Source organism: Eublepharis macularius, chromosome 4 (assembly GCF_028583425.1).
Source record: "Eublepharis macularius isolate TG4126 chromosome 4, MPM_Emac_v1.0, whole genome shotgun sequence".
NCBI lineage: Eukaryota > Metazoa > Chordata > Lepidosauria > Squamata > Eublepharidae > Eublepharis > Eublepharis macularius.
The window spans coordinates 176,908,542-176,920,751 of NC_072793.1; the positions used below are offsets into that span (position 1 = coordinate 176,908,542).

Genomic DNA, 12,210 nt, shown 5'->3' on the forward strand with positions numbered 1-12,210 from the left:
GAGCACAAAGGGGAAATACATGGTGGCCGTGCAGGTCTCCTCCATTTTGGCCTCCAGTGCTGGCCTGCTGGGCTGCATCTTTATTCCCAAATGCTACATTACCATGCTGAGGCCCGACCTAAATACCAAGGAGCATCTAATAACCAAACCAATGGCCATGTAATTTTTAGCATATTCGTTTCTACCTTGACAATCTTTCTCCTCTAGTTATACTGAATTCTGACCTGAAATTAAATAAATCTCATTTTGAGGGGAGATGGGAGGGTAGAGACATGGTGGGCTGCAACACATGCACTGTGATGCAACTTCTGGGGGAAACTGGAAGTGATATCATGTGGCTCTAGGAATTTCTGGAAATTATATAGTAAAGCCATAGTGTTTCCAGGTATTCCTAAAGTTATATGATTTCTTTCACTTCTGGGTTTCCTCTGGTGGTGACATCATGTTGCCTGCAAAGTTACTATTTTTTAAAGAAAATTCTCCTGCTGTCGGAAGAAGCAGTGGTGAGAAGAGCAGACGTCCCACATGGTAGGTTTCCAACACTTTTTTTCAGTTATTATACCTTCAGGATAAAAGGGGACAGCATTATCAAAATCTTCTAGGAGCAAGCATTTGACTGCACCTTACTTCTGAATTCCAGTCTATCTACAGAGGATAATCAATTATGTGCTGTGGAAGAGAGGCTGGAGACCCTTCCGGGACCATTTTTTGAAAAAGAACATGATTGGCCACGCTTACAATATGACTAGGCAGGTATGGCGATTTCCCACCACGTAATCTTCAACATAGATACTCCACCCTCTGGCCATTTCATTTGTGGTCTAACAAACAATCTATAAAAGAATCTTCCATTTTAAAAAAGCCAAATCCCAAAACCATTTAAGCGCTGCTAAATCCCTTTTTCCAAGCATAGGCGCCACCCATTTCTCTGTGCAATGACAACTGCTGTCCTGGTTTCAGAGGTGGAGAAACATTGCTGCTACTATTGTATTGCATGTCCAGAAAGGATGGCGTCAGAACTGGAACATACGATGTTTTCTCATCTTCTGTAGCTAGGAGCCTCAAAATTGACTTCTTGATAATAATGGGGGTTGCCAACTGTGCCAAAACTGGAGGAAAATGGAAGATCCTAGCACAGATTATCTCCCAAACAAAGGTCTGGTATTTGCAATGGAAGCAAAGGCTTGGTTACAAGAAGCCAGTGAGAGCAGTTGGCAGAGACTGGAAGGGCAGAAAATGTCCCCTCTTGGACAAAACAAAGGGGATTTAACAACTTCTGAAAACTCTGAGAGCATGTGGTGTAGTGGCTGGATCAGGGAGATCCACATTGGAACCCCCAAATCTGCTACAGCAGATAGTTGGCTGGCTTTGGCACAGACACACCCTCTCAGCCAGACCTACCTCACAGCGATGGTTGTTGTGGGTTTTCTGGCTGTATTGCCGTGGTCTTGGCATTGTAGTTCCTGACGTTTCGCCAGCAGCTGTGGCTGGCATCTTCAGAGGTGTAGCACCAAAAGACAGAGATCTCTCAGTGTCACAGGGCAGGGATGGCGCTGAAGACACTGAGAGATCTCTGTCTTTTGGTGCTACACCTCTGAAGATGCCAGCCACAGCTGCTGGTGAAACGTCAGGAACTACAATGCCAAGACCACGGCAATGCAGCCCGGAAAACCCACAACAACCATCGTTCTCCGGCCATGAAAGCCTTCGACAATGCATCTACCTCACAGCCCTTCATGGGTTGGGCCCTCCTGGGGTGCCACTTCAGCTTCCTTCGGCTGCTCTTTCACGCTGGCCCCCTGCAGCCCTCCAACCTCTTTCCAGAGTCTTGGACCCTTGCACTCTCCTCCAGGTCTTTGGTTTGCCACTGACCTTGTCTTAGAAGACATGGGACCCCAAAGCTTCAAAAGTGACCAGAGACAACAGGCAAGTTCTTATGCAAGACTGCCATTCTTAAGGTATGCTGGCCCCACGTCATATAAGGCTTTAAAGGTCAATAGCAGCACCCTGAATTGGAAGCCAGTGCAGATGGAACAAGAGTGGAGGTATATGATCCCAATGACCCATTTGAGTCAACATTCTAGCTACAGCATGCTGTACTAACTTCCAGATACCCTTCAAGGGCAGTCCCATAGAGAACTCACTGCAGCAATCGAATCTACGTATTACTAGGGTGTGTAGCACTGTGGCATGATCTCGCTTTTCCCTCCTGCAAGGGACCTCTGGGAATTCAGGTTGGGGGTCCCAGTCTGCTACATGCATGTTATCCAGAATTCAATAACCTCTGAAAAATGCCTTCCTCAGGAACTCTTTAATGGCCACCTTTAAGCCATGTATCTTTCCAGCGAGTGTTGTATCAGACGGAATAGGCCAGATTAGCCTGAGATTGTCAGAGCTTGGAAGCTAGGCAAGGTTGGTCATAGTTAGTACTTGGATTGAAGATCACCACGGAAGGCCAGGGTTGCTATGTAAAGGACGGTGATGGCAAACCCACCCCGGAAGGAAGCGACTGCATTGCCTCCACCTGCGTGATCACCATGGGATATCTTCCCTCCTCTGTCTTGACCCTGAGAGTCCCAGCCACCATTCTCAATTGCCGAAGCCACAACCACCTGAAACCTCTAGCAGCTTTGTAAGGAATCTGGTCACTAAGCTTGAGACTTTCAGTCTCCAGGTTCATTTCTGGGAGTAAAGGCACACATATGGTCAGTAACTCTTGACACCAGGAGAAAAATCTATTTTCTTTATTAGAGTGAGCTTCCTTGTATAGTCCTGAGCCAATTAATATTCTTGATTAATTTGCACCTGCAAGATTGATGGCTGTTGCCAGGGACTACAGCCTTGGTTTCATTTTTTGTCTTGCATGTAGTCACCTCTCGTGAGTGACATCAGGGTTTTGCTGCCTGGTTGCAGGGCCGCACCACTGAGGCACTAAAATGGCATAAAAACCAATTATCCAACATGGATTTGAGTCTCTTTCTTTGGAGGACCTTTGCGAGCTTTAGCTTTTGAGTATCCTGTGGGGGGACTTTGCTGTGACTCGGACTGGACGGAAGCTTTGGTGACCACCTGTTTGCTCTGCTGGAAAACTTAACCATTTTGCCTCTTTACCAGAGACTTTGCCTTTTGCTTTTGTGACAGCCTTTGTATTTCTGCTAAACTTTGTATGTATAGTTAGAGCTTACAAAGCTATAGGTGATTTTATCTTCACATTCAGCCCCGTGCCTTTGTCTTGATCTTGCCCCTCAAATAAATAAGAGTTGCTATCCTTTTGTGGTGGTTTGCTAATTCTGAAGTCTCAAAGCCTTAAAATAATTGATGGAACCTGCCCCTTTGTAAACCCTCAGGCATCACCTACCAGAACGCTAACTTATAACCCAGACTATTTTGCCAAACTATTCTTGTAAGATTGTCTTTATTGTGCTTAAGTTCCTTACAAGCCGAGAGTGTGTCCCTTCGCTCTTGGGTTTTGGACAACACTAAGGGACTGGTGGCAGTTTTATGGGGGCAATGGCAGGGTTCTGATAGCAGACGTCCCCTTGATTCCCCCTGGTAATATGATATAGTAGCAGCGTTCAGTGTTCATGCAGCTTCCTGCTCACTCCCACTCTTGATACTTGCTAACTTGCATTCTCTGAAATAGCTTGCAAGCGTTGTTCATACTCATAAAGAAAAGTCCAAACCACGCCAGGTTGCTCTGGTCATCACAGTATCTGGCATGGAGTAAAGTCTCTCTCACATACTTGTAGAATGGTTCTAGCTAGAGAGGTTCAGATCAAGACTGAGAGATCCTGGCTGTTGTGAGGAGCCATCTTTTCAAGAGCTGTCAGCCAATCAGGGCACAGTTAGATAACAGCGTTGCTAGCATGAGAAAGCAGGGAGGGCAACCAGAGTTCATCCTTCCACCCAAGGTGTCCCTTTAAGAACAGGCTGCAGGTACAGTTAAATAAGGTGCCAGGCCAAAATCAGGCCTGTGGAAACTTAAAGATCTGAACGAAAGTTACTCGGGCAGAGTAGCCATGCAGGTATGAGGCTGGTCTAGATATGCCCCCCCTTCTCAGAGTTGAAATGTCTTCCCATTACCACGTGGTGAAGACAAGGTCCCTAAACAGAGGCTTGGTCCTTCATTGCTAGTGAAGGTAAACTTTTTGTTCTTAGTTTGCCCACAGCCATTTGCATGACTAAGCTCTGGAATGCTCTGTGCTTGGGAAAGAGAAAAAGGGTCTCATCTCCTCTAGCTTTCCTTTGGACAGTCTTTCAGCAGCATTGCAGCCTCTGCAGCATGTGTAGAGTTGTAAGCCCAAGTAATAAAATGCCGAAGTGGATTCTAGGGTACACTAGTACTGCGTTAAGACTGAAAAACGGGTGGCATTCAAGGTTCTGAAATTGTTTCACAGTCCATTCAACAGAAAAAGTTGGTGATTGGAACATGATCAAGATAATCCAAACTATGGTATTCTCCATTACTATGTATGGATGTGAAAGTTGGACAGTGAAGAAAGTTGACAGAAAGAAAATGGATTCATTTGAAATGTGGTGCTGGAGGAGTTTTTGGATACCACGGGCAGCCAAAAAGACAAATAAATAGGTACTAGACTGAATCAAGTCTGAATCCTTCCTAGAAGCTAAAATGTCAAAACTGAGGCTATTGTACTCATGAGAAGACCTGATTTTCTGGAAACATCAATAATGCTAGGAAAAGTGGAAGGTAGTAAGAAAAGAAGAAGACATAAAATGAGATGGATGGACTCAGTAAAAGAGGCCGCGTCCTTCAGTTTGCAGGATCTGAGGAGGTCTATTCATGACAGGACTTTTGGGAGGTCTTTTATTTACAAGATGGCCACAGGTCAGAGGCAACTTGATGCACATAACACACAAACAGGCACATAGGATCAGCTGATCTACTGTTTTTTATTTCTTATCTTGTACTGTCTCCCCAATCCCTGAGATATTCTTGTCCTCTGACAGTAAATAGGCATCACTCCCAGGAGATGTAGGTTGTGACTAGATGCTGCCTGCTTGTAGGACATCCCATGGGGAGGGGGCTTGTTAATCAACAAAGAGCTAAATTTGAGCAAAGGTGTGGGGCATGGCCTGTGCTCTCCCTGGGGAAGACACGCGGTCACCCTAGCCAAGGAAGTTTCAGAAATAATCCAGGGGGGAAGAGATGTCTGGTTTTGTAACTGCAGATCATATGATTCCTTGCAGTCGGTATACCAATAAATTTAGGATTTCGGGAAGGGAAAGCACCCAGTTGCCCCTGCAGCCACCCTAGCAGCTGAGCTGATCTTCCTGCACTCTATGCAAAACAATGAGAGACTTTTACATTTAAGGAATAAAAATGAATTAATTTTATTGATATCCTTTCTAGTCAAGGTAGGTGACACAAATTAAAACAATGCAGTCATATAATCAATATAATCAACACAATTAGACTACAAACTAAAGAGATTACCGCATAACAATAAAAAGGTGTAACAACTACTCTAAGGTTTTCTACATATCTGAGAATGGCAGCCATTTCTACACCCAGCTGTTTTCCCCTTTCCCCCATTTTGCGCCAAGAGATAAAATGGCCACTCATCTCATAACCAATCTCATTAACAGGGACAATTGAGACTAGAGACTCAACTATTATTTTTCCAGTTTCTCTGCCATCTCCTTCTCCCCTGCATGAATTCCTTGATGGACTGTAGGGATCTGATTTCAACTGAAGCTTTCTCCACAATCCAGGCATTTATATGGTTTCTGTCAGGTGTGAATTCTTTGGTGGGCATTAAGGTGTGCACTCTGGCTGAAGCTTTTTCTACACTCCAGGCATTTATATGGTTTCTCTCCCATGTGAATTCTTTGGTGGGATGAAAGGTGGTGACTCTGACTGAAGCTTTTTTCACACTCCAGACATTTATATGGTTTCTCCCCTGTGTGAATTCTTCGGTGGACATTAAGTTGTGCACTCTGGCTGAAGCCTTTTCCACACTCCTGGCATCTATATGGTTTCTCTCTTGTGTGAATTCTTTGGTGGGCATTAAGGTGTGCACTCTGGCTGAAGCTTTTTCTACACTCCAGGCATTTACATGGTTTCTCTCCCGTGTGAATTCTTTGATGGGAAGAAAGGTGGTGACTCCGACTGAAGCTTTTTTCACACTCCAGGCATTTATATGGTTTCTCCCCTGTGTGAATTCTTTGGTGGACATTAAGGTGTGCACTTCGCCTGAAGCCTTTTCCACACTCCAGGCATTTATATGGTTTCTCCCCTGTGTGAACTCTTTGGTGTTCAGAAAGGTATCTACTGTCAGTGAAGCTTTTCCCACACTCCTGGCATTTATATGGTTTCTCTCCTGTGTGAATTCTTTGGTGGGCATTAAGGTGTGCACTCTGGCTGAAGCTTTTTCTACACTCCAGGCATTTATATGGTTTCTCTCCTGTGTGAATTCTTTGGTGGGAAGAAAGGTGGTGACTCTGACTGAAGCTTTTTTCACAATCCAGGCATTTATATGGTTTCTCCCCTGTGTGAATTCTTTGGTGGACATTAAGGTGTGCACTTCGCCTGAAGCCTTTTCCACACTCCAGGCATTTATATGGTTTCTCCCCTGTGTGAACTCTTTGGTGTTCAGAAAGGTCTCTACTGTCAGTGAAGCTTTTTCCACACTCCTGGCATCTATATGGTTTCTCCCCTGTGTGAATTCTTTGGTGGACATTAAGTTGTGCACTCTGGCTGAAGCTTTTTCTACACTCCAGGCATTTATATGGTTTCTCTCCTGTGTGAATTCTTTGGTGGGAAGAAAGGTGGTGACTCTGACTGAAGCTTTTTTCACAATCCAGGCATTTATATGGTTTCTCCCCTGTGTGAATTCTTTGGTGGACATTAAGGTGTGCACTTCGCCTGAAGCCTTTTCCACACTCCAGGCATTTATATGGTTTCTCCCCTGTGTGAACTCTTTGGTGTTCAGAAAGGTCTCTACTGTCAGTGAAGCTTTTCCCACACTCCTGGCATTTATATGGTTTCTCTCTTGTGTGAATTCTTTGGTGGGCATTAAGGTGTGCACTCTGGCTGAAGCTTTTTCTACACTCCAGGCATTTATATGGTTTCTCCCCTGTGTGAACTCTTCGATGGATGTTAAGGCTTCCATTGTGATGAAAGGTTTTTCCACACTCCAAACATTTATATTTTTTCTCTCCGGTGTAATCTGTTTCATGGGAAGTTAGAATATAATCCTGTTCAAGGGTTTTTCCACATTCCAGGTGTTTAAATTTCCTCCCTCTGTTATAGGTGTTCCAATGTATATTAATATCCAATTTTTTAGAATTTTTTTCTCCATTTCTAGGACACTCAATCCAATTTTTACCTTGGTATGCTTTTTTAAGGTGTGGAATTTCTTCAGAATTGTCACCATGTGAAGTATCAGGATTTTTCTTTCCACTAAGTGGAGTTTTTCCCTCCCTCATTCTCAAAGCATCACAATATTCAATGTTCTCTTCCCCATGGGAATACACAAGTTTTCTCTCCATCAGTGGATGTTCATCTGCTGACTCCCATACACCATCTGGTGAAAAAAAGTGAAACACAAAAAAGAGCCTAAATTAGGGAATGAACTAAACTAACTGACATATAGAATGCAAGAATTCAAAGGCTTGGTGTCTGGATATACTTTCAAAAGTATATCCAGTAGGTTGGGAATTCTATCCTAAGACACACTAGATGGTATGGACAGATCTCTAGGTTGTGATTGTAATATGGAGAACAGCATTTCAGTGATTGGCAGAAAGACCTTTCTTTTCCTGAATTGCTATCCTCAGAAGGACGCCCAATAATTTAGGAACAAAATCTTCAGCATCCTCTCTATCCCCTTCCAGTAAGACAGAGGAGCAGAGTTCCCAACAAAGTCCTCAGCTCCAGAACTCCTTCCCCACTCTTTAACCATAGGAAGAAAGCAGGAATGAAAAAAACAAACCCCCCCCCAAAAAGAACGTGTTAAACATACAGTTAAAAAGAGAACGCATCCTGGGGTTCCACTGCCAGCAGGAACAGGGCAGATGGTCAAGCAGAGTCTGTGAGCAGAACCACAAGTGACAAAAGGCACAGATTGGACACTTGTCAGCTTCCCTCAAGTTTTGATGGGAAATGTAGGCAGCTTGGCGGAATGTTGGACAAGTGACAGTTGAAAAGTCCATTGGACAGCAGTCGGAGAGCCAAGCTGCAAGACCAGGATGCCTACATTTCCCATCAAAACTTGCGGGGAGCTGACAAGTGTCCAATCTGTGCCTTTCGTCACGTGGTTCTGCTCTGAGTTTCATCCAACTCAACTCCGTGCCAAACTCTCCTCCAACTTGACCAAACCTGGCTGATGTTCCAGCTTTGCTGGCAAATGCTGTGGGTGCGGGTGTGTCCCCGTCCCCCATGCCAAGGTATCTGTTGCCCAAACCTTCCCTGCTAACACTACTTTTGCACTTTGCTTGGAGTACTCAATCCGTTTTCTGATTGGCTGCTCCAAACAACATGCACTTGCCTGTTAATCAAGAAAGGTGAACCCTGGAAATGTGCTGGGAATGCCAGGATTGCCCTACAAGATGATGGATTTTACTTTGGTATGCTCTGCTGTTGACATGTATGGACCAAGCCTTTTAGATTTGCTGACAATATTGCTTTCTGTGGGTGGTCGGAGGAAGAGGTAAAGGGTGATCATGTGGTCTCTCTGGATTTGCTTTGGATCATGTCTGTGTGGAAACACAGTTGCTTTGCGAGATCCCTGGCTCAGTCCCTGGCATCTCCAATAAAGGGATCTCGGGACTAACGGCTGGGAAAACGCCTTCCCAGAGAATCACTGCCTGGATGAAACTTGGATCAACTCAGAAAAACAGATCACAGTGCGCAGGAGAAGGAAGTTGCTTATTTTCATGATCTGAGGCATCAATTCAGCCCTCACAACACATCCAAGCCCTTTGGAATGAAGCAACTGTGAGAGACAAGACCACAGTTAAAGGAACAAGAAGAAACACACAGTCTCACGACAGACCTGCCAACCCCGTCTCTTCATCGGAGAACACGACAAGCTGCTCCTCCTCTTCCTCCAGCCAGGATATGAAGGCAGGTTTGGAAATCTGAGGTTCTTCTATTAGGAAAAAATTACCACAATATTATAAAGATGGTCTGTGCATATAAATTCAGCAATTCCAATACAGGTTCCTTTTGTCTCTCTAGAAATACACAAGAGGTAAGAAACAAGGGGGTGGACGAGGTACATTACAGGCTAAGAATCATGCGTCTGGTATTGGTTGTTCTGTACCTGTTCCCAGCCCAGCTGAGACAGAAATGGCAGCTGAGAACTTAGTCAGTGGCAGGAAAGCTGGAGGACTTCCCTCCACAGCTGTATCTCCCCACAAGTAAGGCAAGTCTGCCCTGACCCTGATGGTCCAGGCTAGCCTGATCTTGTCCGGTCTAAGCATGGATAGTGTGGTTAGTAACTTGAATGGGAAATCGCTAAAAATATCCAGGGTAACTACACAAGGGCAGGCAACGGTCATCTCTCTACATCTCTTGACCTGAAAAACCTACAGAGCTGCCGTAAGTCAACTGCAACCTGACATTACCTTACACACAAAAAAGGCAAGGCTCAGCCAAGAGGGAAGACTCTATTTAGACCCCTCCACCTTCTCCAAAGCAAGCCAAACTGAGCACCTCTCCGGATGCTCTTAGATGTGGCCCAAGGACTATGAGGCAGAGCCTCCCCTCTGTGCAAGGAGAATACAGAACCTGTCCCACATCAGAGGAAGACTCAAAGACCATGGCAGAAATCAGTCATTGGGTCCACAGTCATAGCCCACCCACATCCTTCCACATCAAGTGTTGTAGAATGCTTGAGAAGGAGCCACAGTTACTTCCCAGTGCATAAAAGAGGCAGCCATGGATAAATGGATCCTCACCCAGAGAGGCCACATTCCCAAAATTCTCCAGCATGACTTCCTTGTAAAGAGCCCTCTGGCCTTGGCTCAGCAGGGTCCATTCTGCCTGGGTGAAATACACAGCCACCTCTTCAAAGGAAACCCGATGCTGGAGGAGGAAGAAAAAAAACATTTCTATATATGGCTGGAAAGGCAGCTCATGGGAAAATAAACAAAAGCAAGGACATTAAAACAATCTTTTAGCAGCAAAGAGGAGGGGAGAGATATCCACAAGTGACATTTATTTCCCCCCTCCCGAGCAGCCCTCCCTGGGGGTATCCAGGGGAAGGAGGGCTGCCCCCATTCGCAGAGGACTCTCAAGTGAAAAGGCCACAGAGGTCAGTATCATAGAGGGGCAAGTTGTTTGCCTTGGGTAATTTGTGGTACAATAATTATTCTATTGCTCAGTCTTGGCCTTCTCTGCACAGGGAATGACTACTTCCCCATCTTCCCAGTGTGCACTCTCTCTGTCTTGCACCATCAGAACCAAGGGCAAGGAGCCCGATCCTTTAAGCTTTGCAGCAGAGAAGGAACCATCCCTGCCCTCCACAGCACCTCTTCTCAGTCATACCCTTATCACTTGCCTGAGCTGGCTTCATGGCGGATCTTTTCAGTTTACTACATAAAGGAGACAGCAGACATCAAGACATCAAGGGTGTTTTTTTGGCTGTCTAGGAGAGAAAGATGAAGGGAAAACACTTTTTGCTACATGCAGATTTCTCTGCCAGTCCTTTGGGACACAGTCATGGAAGGCTCCAGAGTCTTTGGCCTGTGGTTTCTCCCCCAACCCACCCATTCCTTATGGGAGAAAGTCCTGCCCTCCTCATCCCTCTGCCCTCTTCCCCTCCTAGCCATGTTTCCTCCCAGCCCCGGGGTTGAATCCATTCCTGGGCGCTGGAGAGTCCCTAGCCCTGCCGGAAGCCCCCCACTCCCTCCTCTCTGAGTGAGACCCAGACCCTCCAGCCTGTCCTACCCTTTGAGGAGAGGCCAGGAGCAGGGCCTCCCCAGTGCCAGTCTTATGAAAGTGCAAGCAGACATTTTCGACCATTTTCTCTTTTTAAACCTTGATCTTGTTCAGTTTGGGGGAATGATCTGCCCTTTTGAAGAGGGCCAGTAGGGATTCTTTTCTCGCTGCCAAATTATATATTTTTTAAACATTTAGTCCCAGAGAACCATGTAGGGTTTTGTAGGTTGCCAACAGCCCTGGAGAACGTGGTCCAGTCCCTTGAGTAGAGGTTTGATGTGTGGGAATGAGCAGCAGAAAGCTATTCAGGGCAGGGAGGTTGATCTCACCAGGTTAATAAGATCCCATTCAGTCTATATGAAAAAGAGAGAGATCCAGAGGAGTTAGCCATGTTAGTCTGTAGCTGCAAAATAGTAAAGTGTCCAGTAGCACCTTTAAGACTAACCAACTACAATAAAGTTCGTTAGTCTTAAAGGTGCTACTGGACTCTTTACTATTATGAAAAGGAGAGGAAATTTTCCTCTCCAGGTGGTTGGTAACCCTAGCACTGACGATGGAGCAGGTGGTCCACTGAAGATGCCAAGGGCAGAAACAGGTGCCTGGCAGAGCCCCATCTTCAGGTGGCCCTAAAGTTGCCCACTTCTCTATGGGGTAGGGTTGCCAGGCAACCTGGGCGTGCTCCTGGCAAGTCACCATGACTTTTCTTCCTGGAAGTGATGTCATTGCAGTGGCAGCAGGTGTGTTCCCATGTTTTTGTGTGGGGCCAACTCAGCCTGCTCGGGGCCAAAATTGGCTCCTAATGTGGGGGCCTGAAGTTCTCCTGAGGTGGCCCCCAAACAGCCCCCAATACATGGTACGAATAGGGTTGCCATCCTCCAGACTTGGCTTGAAGACCTCCCAGAATTAAAACGAATCTCCAGACAACTGAGTTCAGTTCCTCTGGAGAAAATATCTGCCAAGGAAGACGGACTCTGTGGTATTATACCTGGCTAAGGTCCCCCCTCTGCTCCCCAAACCCCACCCTCTCCAGGCTCTACCCTTAAATGTCCAGGAAATTCACAACCTGGAGAGGCAACCCCAGCCTCAGCAGCCTCTTCCTCAGGTGCAGGCTTCAGACCTCCTGGCTTTCCGTTTCCCTGCAGGCCTCTGTTTCCCAGGCAACCTCCAACCTCAGGTGACAATGGAGGAAAAAGCAGGAGCCAATGGCTGTTGAGGAGGAGGAGCTTGGAGAGAAAGTATAAAAGGCCTTCCCAGGGATGGAGAAACGGAATCAAAAAAGGAGGTGACCCCGGTAAACACTAACG

General features: G+C 45.9%; 1 protein-coding gene across 1 annotated transcript; it reads right to left on the bottom strand.

The window, feature by feature from the left end:
• Positions 1-5,751: 5,751 nt before the first annotated feature.
• On the bottom strand, positions 5,752-10,541 carry LOC129327912 (zinc finger protein 883-like). The gene is made up of 4 exons (XM_054976658.1): positions 10,514-10,541; positions 9,018-9,113; positions 7,350-7,547; positions 5,752-7,190 (listed from the first exon to the last, which is right to left on the bottom strand). Exons 1-4 carry the CDS (start codon positions 10,539-10,541, stop codon positions 5,752-5,754), a joined length of 1,761 nt encoding a protein of 586 aa, XP_054832633.1.
• Between the last annotated feature and the right edge of the window lie 1,669 nt (positions 10,542-12,210).